Source organism: Plecotus auritus, assembly GCF_963455305.1.
Source record: "Plecotus auritus genome assembly, chromosome: 8".
In the NCBI taxonomy this organism is placed as follows: Eukaryota; Metazoa; Chordata; class Mammalia; order Chiroptera; family Vespertilionidae; genus Plecotus; species Plecotus auritus.
The window spans coordinates 117329820-117348558 of NC_137782.1; the positions used below are offsets into that span (position 1 = coordinate 117329820).

An 18739-nucleotide genomic window follows, 5' to 3' on the forward strand; every position below is an offset into this window, starting at 1 on the left:
TCTGTCCAATTTTCCCAACACCATTTATTGAAGAGACTGTCTTGACTCCATTATATGTTCATGCCTCCTTTGTCAAATATTAATTGCGCATATTGGTTTGGGTCGATATCTGGATTCTCTATTCTATTCTATTCCATTGATCTATATGTCTGTTCTTGTGCCAGTACCAGGCTGTTTTGAGGACAGTGGCTTTGTAATACAGCTTGAAATCTGGTATTGAGATCCCTCCTACTTTATTCTTCTTTCTCAGGATTGCTGTGGCTATTCCAGGTCTTTTTTTATTCCAGATGAATTTTTGGAGAGTTCTTTCTAGGTCTGTGAAATATGCGCTTGGTATTTTAATGGGGAGTGCATTGAATCTATAGATTGCTTTGGGTAGTATGGACATTTTAATGATGTTGATTCTACCAATCCATGAACATGGTATGTTCTTCCATCTGTTTACATCTTCCTCTATCTCTTTTTTCAGTGTCCTATAGTTTTCCGTGTATAGGTCTTTTACCTCCTTGGTTAGGTTTATTCCTAAGTACCTTAATATTTTTGGTGTGATGGTAAATGGGATTGCTTTTTTAGTCTCTCTTTTTGTAAGCTCACTATTGGTGTATAGAAATGCCATAGATTTCTTGGCGTTAATTTTGTATCCTGCTACATTGCCGAATTCATTTATTAAGTCTGTTAGTTTTTTGATGGAGTCTTTCGGGTTTTTTATGTACAATATCATGTCATCTGCAAATAAGGACAGCTTTACTTCTTCTTTTCCAATTTGGATGCCTTTTATTTCTTCTACTTGTCTAATTGCAATGGCTAATACTTCCAGTACTATGTTGAACAGGAGTGGTGAGAGTGGACATCCCTGTCTTGTTCCTGTTCTTAGGGGAAATGGTTTTAGTTTTTGCCCATTGAGTATGATGTTAGCTGTGGGTTTATCATTTATAGCTTTTATTATGTTGAGGTATGATCCTTCTATTCCCACCTTGTTGAGATTTTTTATCAAGAAAGGGTGTTGGATTTTGTCAAATGCTTTTTCTGCATCAATTGATATGACTATGTGATTTTTATCTCTCAATTTGTTTATGTGATGTATCACATTTATTGATTTGCGGATATTGTACCATCCTTGCATTCCTGGGATAAACCCTACTTGGTCATGGTGTATGATCTTTCTGATGTACTGCTGGATCCGATTTGCTAGAATTTTGTTGAGGATTTTGGCATCTACATTCATGAGGGATATTGGCCTGTAATTCTCCTTCATTGTGTTGTCTTTATCTGGTTTTGGTATTAGGGTGATGCTGGCTTCATAGAAGGAGCTTGGAAGTGTTCCTTCCTCTTGAATTTTTTGGAATAGTCTGAGGAGGATAGGTTTTAGTTCTTCCTTGAATGTTTGGTAAAACTCTCCTGTGAAGCCGTCTGGCCCCGGGCTTTTGTTTGCCGGAAGCTCTTTGATGACTGCTTCAATTTCTTCCATAGTTACTGGCATATTGAGCTGTTTAGATTCTTCCTGATTGAGTTTTGGAAGGTTATATTTTTCTAGGAATATGTTCATTTCCTCCAGGTTGTCCAGTTTGTTGGAATAGAGTTGTTCGTAGTATTTTTTAACAATCCTTTGTATTTCGGCGGGATCTGTTGTTATTTCACCTCTTTCATTTCTGATTTTGTTTATTTGGGTCCTCTCTCTTTGCTTCTTGGTGAGCCTGGCTAGAGGTTCATCAATCTTGTTTATCCTTTCAAAGAACCAGCTCTTGGTTTTGTTGATCTTTTGTATTGTTTCTTTGGTCTCTATGTTGTTTATCTGTGCTCTGATCTTTATTATTTCCTTCCTTCTGCTTACACTGGGCTTTTCTTGTTGCTCTTTTTCTAACTCTTTGAGTTGTTGGGTTAGGTAATTTATTACCATTGTTTCTTGTTTTTTGCAGTAGGCTTGTAGAGCTATGAACTTCCCTCTCAAGACTGCTTTTGCTGTGTCCCATAGATTTTGGATTGTAGTGTTTTCATTGTCATTTGTTGCCATGATGTTTTTTATTTCTTCCTTGATCTCTCTGGTAACCCAATCATTGTTTAATAGCATGCTGTTTAGTCTCCATGTGTTTGATTTCTTTGGGTTGTTTTTATTGTAGTTGATTTCCAGTTTTATGCCACTGTGGTCTGAGAAGATGCTTGATATGATTTCTATCTTCTTGAATTTGAAGAGACTTTGCCTATGTCCCAATATATGGTCTATCTTTGAAAATGACCCATGTGCACTTGAGAAGAATGTATATTCTGTGGCTTTGGGGTGAAATGTTCTGAAGATGTCAATTAATTCCATCTGGTCTAGTGAGTCATTTAGGATTGGTGTTTCTTTGCTGATTTTTTGTTTAGAGGATTTGTCCAATGGTGATAGTGGGGTATTAAAGTCTCCTACTATGATTGTATTGCTGTCAATCTCTCCCTTGATATCCTCCAGGAGTTTTTTTATATATTTGGGTGCTCCTGTATTGGGTGCATATATGTTTACCAGAGTTATTTCTTCTTGTTGGATTGCTCCCTTTAGTATTATGAAGTGGCCTTCCTTATCTCTTGTTATGTCCTTCACTTTGAGATCTAATTTGTCAGATATAAGTATTGCTACCCCAGCTTTTTTTTCAGTTCCATTTGCCTGGAAAACCTTTTTCCATCCCTTCACCCTCAGTCTGTGTGCGTCTTTTTTTTTGAGGTGAGTTTCTTGTAGACAGCAGATAGATGGGTCTTGTTTTCTTATCCAATCCGTTACCCTATGTCTTTTGATTGGGGCATTTAATCCATTTACATTTAAAGTTATTATTGATAGGTACTTATTTGTCACCATTTTTTTAAAAATATATTTTATTGATTTTTCACAGAGAGGAAGGGAGTGGGATAGAAAGCTAGAAACATCGATGAGAGAGAAACATCGATCAGCCGCCTCCTGCACACCCCGCACTGGGGATGTGCCCGCAACCAAGGCACATGCCCTTGACCGGAATCGAACCCGGGACCCCTCAGTCCACAGGCCGACGCTCTATCCACTGAGCCAAACCGGTTAGGGCTATTTGTCACCATTTTTATTCTTTACCCCTGTGTTCCTTCTTCGCTTCCTATTTTTTTTTTTTTTTTTCAGCAGACCCTTTAGCATTTCTTGCATTGCTGGTTTGGTGGTAATAAATTCCTTTAGTCCTTTTTTGTCTTGTAAAGCTCCTGATTTCACCTTCAATTTTGATTGATAGCCTTGCTGGGTATAGTATTCTTGGATTCAGACCCTTTCTTTGCATGACTTTGTATATTTCATTCCATTCCCTTCTGGCCTGATGAGTTTCTGTTGAGAAATCAGTTGCTAGTCTGATGGGGGTTCCTTTGTATGTAACTTTCTGTCTCTCTCTTGCCGCTTTTAAGATTCTTACCTTGTCGTTGGTGTTTGCCAATTTAATTATGATGTGCCTTGGCGTCTGTCTTTTGGGGTTCATTTTGCTTGGGACTCATGTGAGCTTCTTGGATTTGTGTGGGTTTTTTCTTCCCTATATCAGGGAAGTTTTCTGTCATTATTTCTTCAAACAGGTTTTCTATTCCTTGCTCAGCTTCCTTTCCTTCTGGGACCCCTATTATGTGGATGTTGTTTTGTTTTGTGTTGTCCCAAAGTTCCCTTAGGCTCTCCTCCTGCCTTTTAATTTTTTTTTCTAGGAGTTGCTCTACTTGGGTATTTTTTTCCCATCTTGTCTTCTAGCTCACTGATGCGGTCCTCTGCTTCTTCTAGTCTACTCTTGATGCTTTCTATTGAGTTCTTTACAGCAGTGATGTCATTTTTCATTTCTTCTTGGTTCTTCTTCATTTCCTCTTGGTTCTTGCTCATATTGTCGAATTTGTCTTCCATTCTTTTCAGCCACCTTATGACCATTTCTCTGAATTGTTTCTCTGGAAGGTTGCTTGCCTCCATTTCGTTTACTTCCTTTGCTGGTGATGCCTGCTTTTCTTTTATATGCGGGCTGTTTTTTTGTCTCCCCATGGTCTCTCTTCTCTGGATGTCTGGTTATGTAGTTCTCTCTCTCCTTATCCCAGGCGAAATCTGACCTTTTCGTGGTGGAGTGTAGAGCTACTCTGAATCCGCGTGTTTGCGCCAATTGGGGACCGGTGTTCTGGGGCTCGCAGCTGTTCTGTGGGTGCCGCAGTTGTGGATTCTCAGGCTTCCGATAAGCTCCACTTTCCCGTTCAAGATGGCGCAGATTCCACATCCAAGCCCGCAGCTCCGGGAGAGGACCCAGCCACAGTGGGGGCTGTCAGGTCAGGGGAACCCCGTCTAGCAGTCCCCCACCTTCTTCTGGAGTTTAGCTGTCCCTTAACTTGGCAACAAACACTCCTCGTGCGACCCTCAGCTGTTCTTTCTTTCTACTCCGGGATAAGGCTAAGAACACGTCTGTCTATTCCGCCGCCATTTTTCCTCCTGACCCAAAAGTGTTTTTACTCTTAATGTGGTATACAGAGAGATATTAGAATAAGTTTAATCAATTTATCAGTCATTGTTTTTGTCAATGTTTTTATATTGTTTTTATATCATCTTTTTGTTTTTATATCACGCTTTTGTATTCATATCATGTCTATTGTTATATCATGTTGTTACGATTTATTTCTTTATCAATGTATATATTATTTTCATGTACATTTTAATTTTCTCTCACCTCTGACACTTCTATTTAGAGAAAGGGCGAATAGCGATATCAAAATACTTCTTTTAGTTAATTTCCTTTCAATGTGCATGAATTTGTGCACCAGGCCACTAGCTTAAAAATAAAGGAAAACTCCCTAGCAGAGCATAAGAGCCCTTATGAATTTTCTCCAGTTTCCCCAATCTGTACTCTAAGCATAGCACACTGTTTTCAGATGGGCCTGCTTATGCCATTCACTCACTTTTCCTGAGCATTTGCATGCAACTCTCCCATCTTCCTCCTCACCTGGCTAACTCTGGCTACCCCTTCACATTATAGGCCTTCTCCTCCAGCAAGCCTGCCAGCACCCCATTCTTCATGCTCTCCTGGGGCTTGTTTAATTGTTAATCTGCTGTTTCTCCAATCCTCTATGTAAAGGAGAGGAACTGTTCTAGATTTCCCATTATGTCCCTTCTTGGCACACAAGGGGTGCTTGCTCAGTATTTTTTGAATGACTCAGTGAAGAGAACACTTAGAGTGAAGTAAGTAGTGTCAACATATCTGGCCACTCGGTTGATTTTAACACTGGACTTAACATATAGATGAAATGAACAGTAGTATAGCAACTTTGGACTAACAGTGATAATTTAATGACTTTACTGTTTCAATTTGCAGTGACTTTTGGAGAAATTAAGTAGTATTTTACTCATTGTTTCATTGAAGTAGCCCATTTTAAATTATATTATTAAAACCTGAAGTTTACATTGGAGTATGTATATTATTATTATTATTATTATTATTGAAAAATGAGACTTTCTTTTCTTCAACAGTTAAATCATTCTATTGTCAAGAGCCTGTGAAGTTTACCATAGAGTGGTATTTGAAGCATTATACCTGTCAAAATGAATATGCTAAGCTGGACGTAAGTAAAACACAATTTTAAAAAATTGTATTTATTGAGGTAATATTAATAACATTATATACCTTTTAGGTATGCAACATTATAATTAGATATCTGTGTACTCTATTGCGTGTTTACCACCAACGTCTGGTCTCCTTCCATTACCATGTATTTGACCCCCTTTGCCCAATTTGCTTCTCTCATCCTTTCTCCCTTCTGGTAACCACCATACTGTTGTTTGTCTGTGAGTTTCTTTTTGATTATTTTGTTAGTTTATTTGTTACTTTTTGGGTTTTATCCCACATATGATTGAAAACATATAGTTTTTTGTCTGATTTATTTCACTTAGCATAATACTGTCAAGATCCATCCATGTTGTCACAAATGGCAATATTTCACTCTTTTTTATGGCTGAGTGGTATTTCATTGTATATACACACCACATCTTCTTTAATCAAATCATTCACTGAAGGACACTAGGTTGTTTCCATATCTTGGCTATTGTGAATGATGGTGCGATGAACACAGAGGTGCATATATCTTTATGAATTAGTGTTTTTATACTTTTATCAAATTATCCAGAAGAGGAATTGCTGGGTCATATTGTAGCTCTATCCTTAATTTTTTGAGGAACCTCCATACTGTTTTCCATAGTGGCTGCACCAGTTTCAAATCCCACCAACAGTGCATGAGAGTTTCCTGTTCTCCACATCCTTGCCAACACTTGTGTCTTGTCTTTTTTATAATAGACATTTTAATAGGTATTATGTGATATCCCATAAACACAAGTTTTTGATGTATATAAAGCTGTGAAGGAAAATTATGAGCATAAAAATTAGCTCATCAGGTGAAGAGGCTAGAAATATAGATTATAGTCTTAGAAATGCCACAGATTAATTTTGGGCCTTAGGTAATACATGCTTTAATTCTATCAAAGCATATGCTTTCTGAGAAGTAGACAGATCTTTTCATTTCCTTGTATCTTATGAAAATGTTAGTAAATTTTAAATCGGACATGTAGGGTCACATGTAAACAAAAATTTTATTTAAGAAAGTAATGTAAAAGTTTCACTTCATTAAAAAATTAGTAATAGGGCACCTAGAACTTAGGTGAGTTACAGGTAGATTTAATTTGAGCAGATCTCAGAAAGAAGTGAGGAGGGAAAGGAACCATCAGGAAAAGGTGGGGGGAAACTCGGGGGTGGTGGAGCTGTGTGAGAGAGGAAGAGAGGCCAGGCGGGATTTGTCCCACCCTGGCCCTGTAGCCTGAGCCCCTTAGCCCTCATCCAGGTATTTCTTTCAATGATGCCCCCATGGTTTCTTTACAGATCTATCCTGTTGGCTCCTAGTTTTTTTGTTTTTGTGGGTTTTTCTGTTAATCTTCACCAAGCATATTTTTTCCATTGATTTTTAGAGAGTGTCCCAGGCACATCCTTTTTAGCAGGCTTTGTTTGTTTGTTTGTTTCTGGTACAGGAGCCAATCTAGGATTGCATTGCATTTCTGTAGCTGTGGAGTTTTTTTCCGTTCTTTCATGACATGACATTGATATATTTGAAGTGTACAAGCCATTTATTTTCACCAAATGTCCCTCAATTTGAGTACTACTGATGTTTTCTCATGATTAGATTTGGGTTATTTTTTGGGCAGGCATACCAAAAAATCCTGGTTTGTCCCATTTTTTATCAGGGAGTTTATGCCAGGTTTCGCTGCTGTAAAGTTACTACTTTTCCTTTTGTTATTAACAGTAATTTGTGAAAAAATATTTTTATTTTTATAATATGTTTATTTATATAAATACTAGAGGTCTGGTGCACCAGATTCATGCACTGTTGGGGGTAAGGGGGTTCCCTCAGCCTGGCCTGCGCCCCCTCACAGTCCAGGACCCTTTGGGGGATGTTTGCCTCCCAGCTTAGACCTAATCCCCCCAGGGATTGGGCCTAAGCCAGCAGTCAGACATCCCTCTTGAAGTCTGAGGCTCTTGCAGTCCAGGACCCCTCGCTCCTTACCGCCCGCCTACAGTGGAGGTGGGAGAGGCTCCCACCGCCACCACTGCGCTCGCCAGCCGTAAGCCTGGCTTCTGGCTGAGCGGCGCTCCCCCTGTGGGAGCGCACTGACCACTAGGGTGGAAGCTCCTGCATTGAACGTCTGCCCCCTGGTGGTCAGTGCGCATCATAGCAACATGATCGTTTGCCATTTGGTTGATTTGTATATTACGCTTTTATTATATAGAATGTATCCTCTTTCGTCATCAATCCTGATTTTCACATCCTTGAGTCTTACCCAATAAATCGATTATTACTCTGATGTTTGCTACGTGGTGATTTTCTGATCCATGTGTTTTCCCACATTTATTAGCATTCTACTGTGAGAATGAACTCTCTTTGCTCCTATCTTACCTATCTGTCAATGGGCTATAACCTATTATTTTGCTCACATTGTCCCATATTTCGCTAGTGGAAGTCCACTTACCCTTTTCTTGATGACTGGGAGCTGCCATTAGGTTTTATTTCTACATCTAGGAGGGAAGAACCCTAGGTCCTAATGAGTAAATGAGTGTCCCCTGCACTCAGTCAGGTTTGCACCTTTGCTCTGTATTGCTAAGTGTCTGGTTTGTCTTTCCTCTCTGAGATCTTTAATACTTGGGATAAGATGGAAGTAGCCCCAGGACAAGTATTGTGTATTTCAGAACACCTTAATCACTTTCATACTGTAAGATTATGGTTGTATTCTGTATTACTGTCTCTGGGCAAGCACAATTGAATGGCTAAGATATTATGATCCATCAGTTTTACTTAAAATTATATTCAAACCTTTTTCTGTATTTTGTTCTGCATATTTTCAAGTGCTCCAAACTGAATATATTTTAGTATTATTTAAATATTAAATTTTATTTGTCTTCTTGGTTAATAAGTGTGGAAATAAATTATAACAAAATTTTACCTTGGGTAGGAGCTGTCACAAGAGCCTGGAAGGGTTGGCAAAGACTTTTGTGTTAATTATTTCAAGAACATTGAATGTTGGACAACAAAAAATGAAAACATAGATTGCAACCGTGACTTACAGGTGTTTCCCTCATTATATGTGAGTATCTTGTCTTGCCATGTTAACAGAATATTACTCCCAGTACATACAAGTATCAGCCTAAATTCTGTTTTACCAAAATTTTTATTAAGGTGCTTAATTTGTTAAATTTTAGGCTTAGCTCTTTGTGAATGTGGTAGCACATAGTAAGATGCTGGCCCCATTTTCTGTTTCTTTGTTTCCCTTTACAACAACGTCATTTCATGATCTGCTGTCAGTTCATCTCTCTTCTCTCCACTCCATTGTTCCACCAGAACCCCAACAGTCAAGGTTACCAGTGACCGTATTGTTCAATCCAGTGGTCTGCTCCTCTTACCACAGTCTGTCAGCATTTAACACACAACACTCTCTCCTTCTCTATGCACTTGCTCCCTCCCAGGGTGGAAGATCAGATTCTCAAATGTCACCCTCAATCATCTCTGGGTGACATTGAGGCTATGGGTCATTTTAACTTATTTTTTGCTCTATGAATTCTGAAATGAAAATATATCTTAGTAAAAATTTTAAAGGGATTATTTTAAAATGTTATGAGTATAATAAACATATAGTAAAGTGTGCTTATCAGAAGTATATGGCTTGATGAATATTTTTGCACCTGGAGCTCCCTTTTAAGTTCTTAGTACTGTCCCCCTACCATAGCCACTATCCTGATTAAGGGAGTTATTTTTCCAAAGCAGGACTTTGTCACTCATGTTTGGACTACAGTGAAATTTGTTTTTTGATGTTCAGCTTTTTTTTTTCTAAAATATATTTTATTGATTTTTTATAGAGAGGAAGGAAGAGGGATAGAGAGTTAGAAACATCGATGAGAGAGAAACATCGATCAGCTGCCTCCTGCACACCTCCCACTGGGGATGTGCCCGCAACCAAGTCACGTGCCCTTGACCGGAATCGAACCCGGGACCCCTCAGTCCGCAGGCCGACCCTCCATCCACTGAGCCAAACCGGTTTTGGCTGATGTTCAGCTTTTAAATTTTTACTTTTTTTATAACACATTTTTTTCTTATTGTTAAAATTATTTATCCCCATAAAAATGCAGCAATATAAAATGAAGTTATTTATTCTTCTTTCCAGAATAAAGAACTAATTTCAAATATTGGAAATGTTTCAAACCAGGAAGAACAAATGGTAGGCCATCTTATTTGTCTTTAAATCAAATTATATACATAAGCTATATAGTAAGACTGAAAGAATCTGCTGATGGGTGGAGCACTTGGAGAGTGATATAAAATAGGGTTATTAGAATTGGGAAAGAAAAAAGAACTTTTATTTAAAACAGTATATTTCCTTACATATGTCTATATGAATTTTATACAAACTTGTTTCTGTGTTTGTTAAAATCTCTTTACAGTTATCATTTAAGCTTAACTTCTATGTAGCCTTCCTTTTTCTTTAAAAAATAAAATTTGCTTTCAGATGCCCAAGACAGCATAGTAACGGGCTGGTATGTATCGTCATTAAGGATGCAAAGAAATAGGTAGAAACCATGAGTGTAGCATGGAGGGGAGAGAAAATTTGGTATTTTGGGGAATTGCTAAAAGTCAGAAGACCAAGAGGCCAAGAGGGTTAGAAGGAGTTGTGTATAGGAACTGAGCAGAGTTAGGAGAGCTTAATGCTTGCTTAATGGTTGTTCATGTTTCTGGTTTTCTTGCACCATCTTAAAAAGTAGCCGGATAGTGGAAAGGTATTCACGTGGCAGGGGGTGGGGCACACACTCTTTGCACAAACTGCCACAAGTGGAGGAGGAAGAAGTGAAAGGAAAGGACAGGAAATATTCAGCAAGGAGGAATGTGAGAAGTTTGGCCCAGTTATGTGGGGCCTTGAAAGGGTCATAGACATTACAGCAGCTGTTATAGTCCCCAGTGGGACTGCTAGTAACTTAGTACCTTGAAGAATTTAAATAATTTAGCCTGTATACGGAATCTGAGTCATTTCTCACAATGTTATCTGACTTCTTCCTCCCACAGTTCAATTAAAAAACACATTGAAAAACTGAATGCTTGGTGACATTTGGATAAAATAAGAGAAGAGAAACTATTTGGATGGTGATAGTAAATAACACATAGAGTGGTAACATTAAGGGAAACGTGTAGAAATATAAAAAGTAGAAAACATTAAGGAGTGGAAAGGACTTCTTTTTTCCTCTTCCATCCCTTTGGGTCTGGAAGGATGGTGGTAGAAAACGGGGGATTGCTCTGGCCAGTGTGGCTCAATTGGTTGGAGCACCCTCCCATACACCGAAAAGTGGCGGGTTTGATCCCTGGTTGGGGCCCATGCTTGGAGGCAACCAACTGATGTGTGTCTCTCTCTCTCTCTCTCTCTCTCTCTCTCTCTCTCTCTCTCTTCCTTTCTCTAAAATCAATTTTTAAAAAGCAGGGAGGGGGGATCCTTTCACTGCCCACTATTCCTTTTCTGTGTTACCTGTTTGTGTTCTTTAAAAATGACCCAATTTGCTTATTGAAAGTTGTTTTAAAATGTGGTAAACAGTTGTTTAGCTCTGTCTTATATAGCAATTTTAAAAAATAACATAAAGGATTTTTTTTCCTGTTTCAGGATGTTGTTGCAAGAACACACAGAGATGGGTTTCACATCCTTATTGTTTCTATTAAAACGGAAAAAAACAATGCAAAATGGAATTTGAATGGTACAGTTAAACTGCATGCATGTTTATTAGCTAATTACTGTATTCTGGGTTTTTTTTGTCATTGATCCAAATCTACATTCTCTGTTAAAACACATTGAAAATGAATTTCTGTTAATCTCAAAAATGAATAATCTGTTTATTTGGGAGACTTAAAATTTTATACTTATCTTAATGAATTGGAAATTTTAAATTAAGTTAAATAATTTTAAACTTAATGGTGGGATAGAAAACTATTCTTCCAGATGTAAAAAATACAAAAACAAAAATACAAAAAACAAATGGGCAGGCAACATCTTAATTGTATTTGAAGTAGATTATATTCTGTTCGTTGAAAATGGCCATCATCAGGGTTTGAAAATTATTGTTTTTTGAAAAGTTTTTTTAAAACATTAGTTTATAGCTTAGGGATAGAAGTAGTATATCTGGCAACTGTGGTTTCTGGGGTCTGTGAGCTCCCCTCCCCCCACAAGCTAGCCCTTCTGTGGCTCATTAAGCCGTAGTTCTCCGTGCCCGGAGAAAGAGCATCCTCACAACAAGCAGTTTTCAAGGGAATGAAGGCCTTCACACACCCTGGAATTGCTTTTGCTAGGCTGACAGTAGCCAACAGCCTGTGAGGATCCTGAGGATTTGCATTCTGCTCTGCCTCATCCACTGGGGACACAGAGGGGAAGCCAGGCTCTGTCTCTGAGAGGCATCCAGTGCAGGGGAGGGGCAGAAAGCAGTGGGGTGAACAGGCATCACTGCAGAGAAGCACAAGGCTGGTGTCTCATGGGGGAAGCTAATGACCCATGGGGAAGCTGGTGGAGGGGCTGATCTGGAAGAATGTGAAGTAGGGCCTCCTCCCAGAGGTGATATGTGGGCCAGGCCAGGCCATGCCACATAGAGGGAGCAGGGATCTTGATGCCATTCTGCTACCTCGCTGGTCCCCCTTCCTTCCAGGTGCTAGAGTCAGGGTTGAGGCCCTGCTAGTTAGAAACTGCAGCAGTTACCAAGTCCAGCGAGTTCTGCACGGTTCTGGACACTGTTTATTCTCACTGTCTTAGATGCCAACCCAGACTAGGTGCTTGAGGTCAATCGTTCATCCCAGGTAATGAAGGGAGACAAAGTCCTCAGGAGGTTGGTAACTCAGCAGGGGCCAGACAGTAGCCAGTGCAACTCTGCTCTCTGCATGAGGTGAGATTTGGCCCAGGTTTTACAACTGAGTGTGACTAGTGAAGGTTTCTTCATAAGGTCACATTATGTAACCAGCAACTGTCCAGTGTCTGTGTGTGCTAGGTAAAGATACAGCATCGGTTGCTTGCTTTGTATTTTTGGAGTCTTCTGGGGAATGAGCTTACATTTAAAACTTAAGAGAAAACTGTTAATTTAACTGTTTACTTTCTTTATCCCACCCTCACTTTCACCAGTTTCTCTTTCGATGATGGGGCCAAAAGGATATCTCTCTGCATCAGATTGGCCTCTCATGATTGTGAGTATGTTTCACCATTTAAAAAAAAAAAAAAGAATTTTGTATCCTAATTGGAAAATTAAAAATTCTAAGAGCTCAGTGATGGTAATCCCTTAATAGCTAGTGCCCTGACATGCCCTCTCTGTCCAGAGTGACTGGAAAATAAAGGATTGATGGTTGAATGAAAAACATTGATTTTCAAATGATAGTAAGGCTTAGGTGATTACAGTTGCTTCTCTCCCTACAGTTTTACATGGTGATGTGCATTGTCTACATTTTATGTGGCTTGCTCTGGCTGATGTGGTCTGCTTGTTATTGGAAAGATATATTAAGAATTCAGTTCTGGATTGCAGCTGTCATATTCCTGGGAATGCTTGAAAAAGCAGTTTTTTATGCTGAATACCAAAACATCAACAGCACTGGGCTATCAAGTAAGTTGTGACTTTCCCCGAAAACACAGTACGATCTATGGGGCCTCGATGTCTGAGCCTAGCTTTGAGAACAGCCACGTTGTAGGTGAAGAGGAGGGAGGCCGTGGAGAGACCAGGAGTGTAACTCTGATCTGGGCCAGCATGTGTGTCGTCTTCATTTTTTTATTTTTCTTCTATTGACTTTCCCTCCTTTTCCTCCCGGGGAGAAGAAAATCTCGTTCCCTTATGGCCAGCCACCTTGACTAGATTAAAACCACCTTGGCTGGGGAGCTTTGGGTGCTGCCAGTTTTGTATCATATTTCTCTGTTTCCCTCCCACCCCTTACTTCTTTCTCCTCAAAACAAAAAAACAAAAAAAAAGAAGAGAAGAATATTTGCCCCCGGGGAGTAAAATCAGTGGTGCCTGCAGCCTTCTTGCATTGTCGCGCCTCTTCTCTCAGGCAGATTTCAATGTGAAGTTTATGTGCGAAGCAGCGGGGGCGTGTGCTTGGGCATCCACAGTGTATGCCCAGACTTCTAGAAGGTAGATGTCAAGAAGCCAGAGAAGTCAAGGAACAGTTTGTTCAGTTGCCGAGCCTTGGAAGGGAGAGAGCTCAGAAGGGCTGACCGCGCTCAGGGACGTGCTTCTGAGGCGTGGGGATGAGCTTGGCTTAGATTGTCAAAGGGTGTTCTTGTGTCTGCTAGGAGTATTTATTTAAAATCCTATAGGAGAGAAAAAACAGTTGGAATACAGATAAAACAAATTTGGCATAATGCTGATAATTACTCAAGCTGAGTGATAGTACATGCGATTTCATTTACTGTCTCTCTGTGCTAGGGAATGTTTGTCATTTCCCCAAATAAAAAGTTTAAAAGGACTCGTACAAAAGAATAAAAAAAGGACAGCATCCAGAGAGGCACGTGAGAGATGCTATTACTCCACAAGGAGTTTAGTGACATTTTTGTGTCTCGAACTAAATAAGGAAGGAAGGATGGGGCTGCTGCTGATGGCTAGGATTGAAGTGTTCCTGAATGTTGGAGGAGGCTGGTGGTCATCTCCTATCTGTGAGGGTCAGGGTGGAGTGGACTTCGGCAAGGGCAGCCAGAGCCTGCACCCCATCTGCTGTCCTCAAGCCCTCTGTCTGGGATGACACCAGCAGGGCTTGGGAGACAGACCCCATACTGCTGTCAGTGTTGAGTCCTGTGGAGAGGAGAGTGCCAGGAGTCTGGGCAGGGGCTGGCGTGTGGTTTCCAAGATGGGAATTCTGTTACCGACGCTGTCTTGCTCACATTGATCCTGGAAGAAGAGACTTTAAAGGTGTGGGAGCAGTGATTGTTGAGACCCAGGGTGGGTTTTAACATTAAGAATGGGTCATATCAGGTGGACTTCCTTCCGTTGTGCTTCTAATTGGTCGTGGGAAAACTGCGTGTATCTGTTACCTCTTCAAGGTACTTGAGAGGTCTCGTGATTTCTTGTGGACAAGGTGGAGAAAGGAGCTGAAAGAAGAATGAGGTGGATTCACACCTGGTTTCTGAATACTTTCTAATTCTCTCCATCTGCACTGCCAGCATTCTTTCCTGGACTTCTGGAATAGCCCCAAGCATTTCCTCACCTGCAGTCCAGTTTTAAGCCATCAAGTATAGCAATCCTGTACTTATAAAGTAAAATAAAGCTATCCATTTTATTTCAAGGGTCACCAAACTATTTCTGCCGTATAGTAACTATTTTAGGCTTTGCAGGCCATACAGTCTCTGTTGCAGCTGCTCAACCCTTGTTACATGAAAGCAGCCACAAACAAGTGAGTGTGGCTGTGTTCCAATAAAACTTTATTTATAAAAACAGGCCTAGGGACAGATCTGGCCCAGGGCTGTAGTTTACTGGTTCCTTTTTTACTCCATCATTTACTATTGATTACGCCCTGCCCTTAGCTTCAGGTTGAGACTCAGAACATGGCCTACAGCCCGGTGACTGCTCTTTCCTGTCCCAGCCTATTTCCTGGCACCCTCCTTACTTATGCTCTGCTGCAGACATGCTGAATTTCACTTCTCAGAGCACATTTAGCTTTTTTTCCTTTGGATGTGCCTTTCTTTTGCTTCTCCTGACTCTCTCCCAGATAGTTTACTTTGCTGCGCCTTCAGATCCTGATTTATTTTTTTTTAAATAAATCTTTATTCAGATTATTACAATTATTTCTCCTTTTTCCCCCCATAGCTCCCCTCCACCCAGTTCCCACCCCACCTTCTGCCCATACCTCCCCCCCACTGTCCTCATCCATAGGTGTATGATTTTTGTCCCTTCATGAACCCCCATACCCCTTTCCTCGTGAGAATTATCAGTCCACTCCCTTTCTATGCCCCTGATTCTATTATATTCACCAGATTATTCTGTTCCTCAGGTTTTTAATTCACTTGATTTTTAGGTTCACTTGTTGATAGATATGTATTTGTTGTTCATAATTTTTCTCTTTACTTTTTTCTTCTTCCTCTTCTTTAAGAATACCTTTCAGCATTTCATATAATACTGGTTTGGTGGTAATGAACTCCTTCAGCTTTTTCTTATCTGTGAAGCTCTTTATCTGCCCTTTAATTCTGAATGATAGCTTTGCTGGGTAGAGTAATCTTGGTTGTAGGTTCTTGCTATTCATCACATTGAAAATTTCTTGCCACTCCCATCTGGCCTGCATAGTTTCTGTTAAGAAGTCAGCTGACAGTCGTATGGGTGCTCCCTTGTAGGTAACTAACTGTTTTTCTCTTGCTGCTTTTAATATTCTCTCTTTGTCTTTTGCTCTTGGCATTTTAATTATGATGTGTCTTGGTGTGGTCCTCTTTGGATTCCTTTGGTGTGGGGTTCTGTGCACTTCCTGGACTTGTAAGTCTATTTCTTTCACCAGGTGGGGGAAGTTTTCGGTCATTATTTCTTCAAATAGGTTTTCAGTATCTTGCTCTCTCTATTCTTCTGGCACCCCCATAATTCAGATGTTGGTACGCTTGAAGTTGTCCCAGAGTCTTCTTACACTATCTTCAACTTTTTGGATTTTTTTTTTTTGCTTTTTGCTTTTTCGGTTGAGTGTTTTTTGCTTCTTTGTATTTCAGTTCTTTGACTAGATTTTTGTGTTCCTCTTGTCTGTTTTTGGGTCTCTGTATAATATTTTTTATTTCAGTCAGTGTATGTTTAATTTCTAGTTGGTCCTTTTTCATATCTTCGAGGGTCTCGTTATATTTATCGGTCTTTTTTAGGATATTCTTAAAAAGCCTTATAACCGTGGTTTTGAATTCTATATCCAGTCGTTTGTTTTCCTCCATTTCTTTCGTTTGTGATCTGATTCTTTGACGCTGCATTTTCACTACTTCCCTGAGTTGGTAAGGTAGATTTGTGTGCTAGGTTTCCAATATGGCCCAGTGGGTCTGCCTACCCAGTTAACCTGAGGTGGACACTCTTGGTGCACCCCTTTGTGGACTGTGTGTACAGCCTTGTTGTAATTAAGTCTTTATTGTTGTTGGTATCACTGAGAAGAATTGACCTCCAGGCCAGTTGGCTGTAAGGATCAGCTGTGTCTATGCTGGGAGAAGTTCGGTGCTGGAGACAGCCTTATAGGATTAGACTTGCCAAATTGCAATAGCCTCTGTGCTCAGCTTGGATGGGGTGGAGTCTCAGTCTTGGCTTCCCGTCAGCCTTGCCCTTGCGCGCACGTGCGCGCCTTCAGACCTCTGCCTTCCCGGCTCCCGAGTCTCCGCCCGAGAGTCCAGACTCCCCCCACAAGAGCGTGGGTCCCCAGGGGCTCGCCTGGAACCGGGGTTCAGTGCAGTCAGAACTGGGGCCCAGTGCAGTCAGGAGCCTCCGACTCCCTTCCACTAGGGAAAGCCTGTGGCAACCTCCGCAGCCTTTGTGTGCACTGGCACGCGCGCGCTTTCAGTCCTCTGCCTTCCCCGGTTCCTGAGTCTCCGCCCGAGAGTCCAGATTCCCCCCACAAGAGTGTGGGTCCCCAGGGGCTCGCCTGGAACCGGGGTTCAGTGCAGTCAGAACTGGGGCCCAGTGCAGTCAGGAGCCTCCGACTCCCTTCCACTAGGGAAAGCCTGTGGCAACCTCCGCAGCCTTTGTGCGCACTGGCACGCGCGCGCTTTCAGTCCTCCGCCTTTCCCAGCTCCCGAGTCTCCGCCCGAGAGTCCAGACTTCCCCTGTAAGAGCGTGGGTCCCCAGGGGCTCGCCTGGAACTGGGGTTCAGTGCAGTCAGAACTGGGGTTCAGTGCGGTCGGGGGCTTCCTTCCCCCTTCCGCCAGAGAAAGTCAGCCAGGCTCTCAGCCGCCCTTTTTCTCTGCGCGCACAAAGACCCTTTGCCATACCTCCAATTCTCTGTGAGCTTTTCTCTTTCCTTCTAGTTGTAGAATTTTCACTCAGCCAGCTTTCCTGTGGTTCTGGATGGTGTCCGTTCTGTCTTTTAGTTGTAGTTTTGAAATTGTTGTGCAAGGCAGCAGTTTAGGTGTTTACCTATGCCGCCATCTTGGTTTCTCTCCCAGATCCTGATTTAGATGTCACTTCCGCTGAGAAACTTAATCTGGACTCACATGCACCTGCCCACAAGTGGATTAGCTTGGCTTTCCTCACAATCCAGGAGAGACTGTGTTGCCTCTGTCACTTACCAGGCTGGGTTTCATCTGTTGACTTGTCCTAACCAGAGTACAGGCTCCTCGAGGCAGGGACCATGGTATCTCTGTTATTGTAGCCACACATGAATAAAGATGAAGACATCCTGAGGAAAGACTATAGGGGACAAAGGGGGAGATTGGCAGTGGAGGGAAGTTCAGGTACACAGATTTCATGCTGGTACAAGAAAGCTGTGCCCAGCAGAGCTGATGGATAAGAAGTCTTCAGCAGGTTGTGAATCCCCTTCACTGAGGTTTCCAACATCAGTTGAGTTAGTACCTTGGAGATCCAATGTGGCTAATCCACCTGAGGTCAGATGTCACTGTATGTGTTACATGTTTAGAGTTGGTGGCAGGCCTCCAGATGTACACAGAGTGAGCTGATTTCTTCTCCTCAGCCCAAGGTTTGCTGATATTTGCGGAGTTGATATCTGCGATCAAGAGGACACTGGCCCGCCTCCTGGTGATCATCATGAGCTTGGGATACGGCATCGTGAAGTAAGTCCTGCTGTGCTGGAAAGTCATGGCATCTGTAGTCCTGCGACCAGCCACCCCCACTGTGACCCTGCGAGGCTAGACACCTCTCAGTATCATTACACAAACCCCATAGGGAAGTCTCTGCAAGAACGCGTTCCTCAGGAATGGCCGCGCACTATTTGATACGGTCTCAAAATCAAGATCCCGAGTTGGAATTCCAGTATTTAAATATTTTTAAATATTTAAATATTTATCAAAACTATTTTTTTCTTCTAACTCTGAGAAGAGGGTGTGTTGAGCTAATAATTTTTTTTTATAGTTCAGGGAATAATCAACTTTAAGGATATGGAAAAATTTAAATAGCCGAAGTGCAATCCATTTTCTATTTTCTAAACAGCATAGTTACGCTTTTATGACTGTATTTGGTCATCTTAAGAGAAGGGACACCACCAAGTCAGCAAGATTTCTGACTGAAATCCCGACCCCTCAGCAGCGGCTTCTTCC

The 18739-nt window shown here is 41.2% G+C and overlaps 1 protein-coding gene across 4 annotated transcripts in view; it reads left to right on the forward strand.

The window, feature by feature from the left end:
- TMEM87B (transmembrane protein 87B) overlaps positions 1 to 18739 on the forward strand; it is a 52115-nt gene that overhangs the window by 10521 nt on the left and 22855 nt on the right. For all 4 annotated transcript variants that reach the window (XM_080683383.1, XM_080683386.1, XM_080683384.1 and 1 more), the window contains exons 3-9: positions 5465 to 5556; positions 8486 to 8617; positions 9692 to 9745; positions 11171 to 11261; positions 12668 to 12729; positions 12956 to 13139; positions 18157 to 18256. In XM_080683383.1, coding sequence (XP_080539509.1) covers positions 5465 to 5556; positions 8486 to 8617; positions 9692 to 9745; positions 11171 to 11261; positions 12668 to 12729; positions 12956 to 13139; positions 18157 to 18256 — 715 coding nt within the window. The remainder of the gene's footprint in view (positions 1 to 5464; positions 5557 to 8485; positions 8618 to 9691; positions 9746 to 11170; positions 11262 to 12667; positions 12730 to 12955; positions 13140 to 18156; positions 18257 to 18739) is intronic.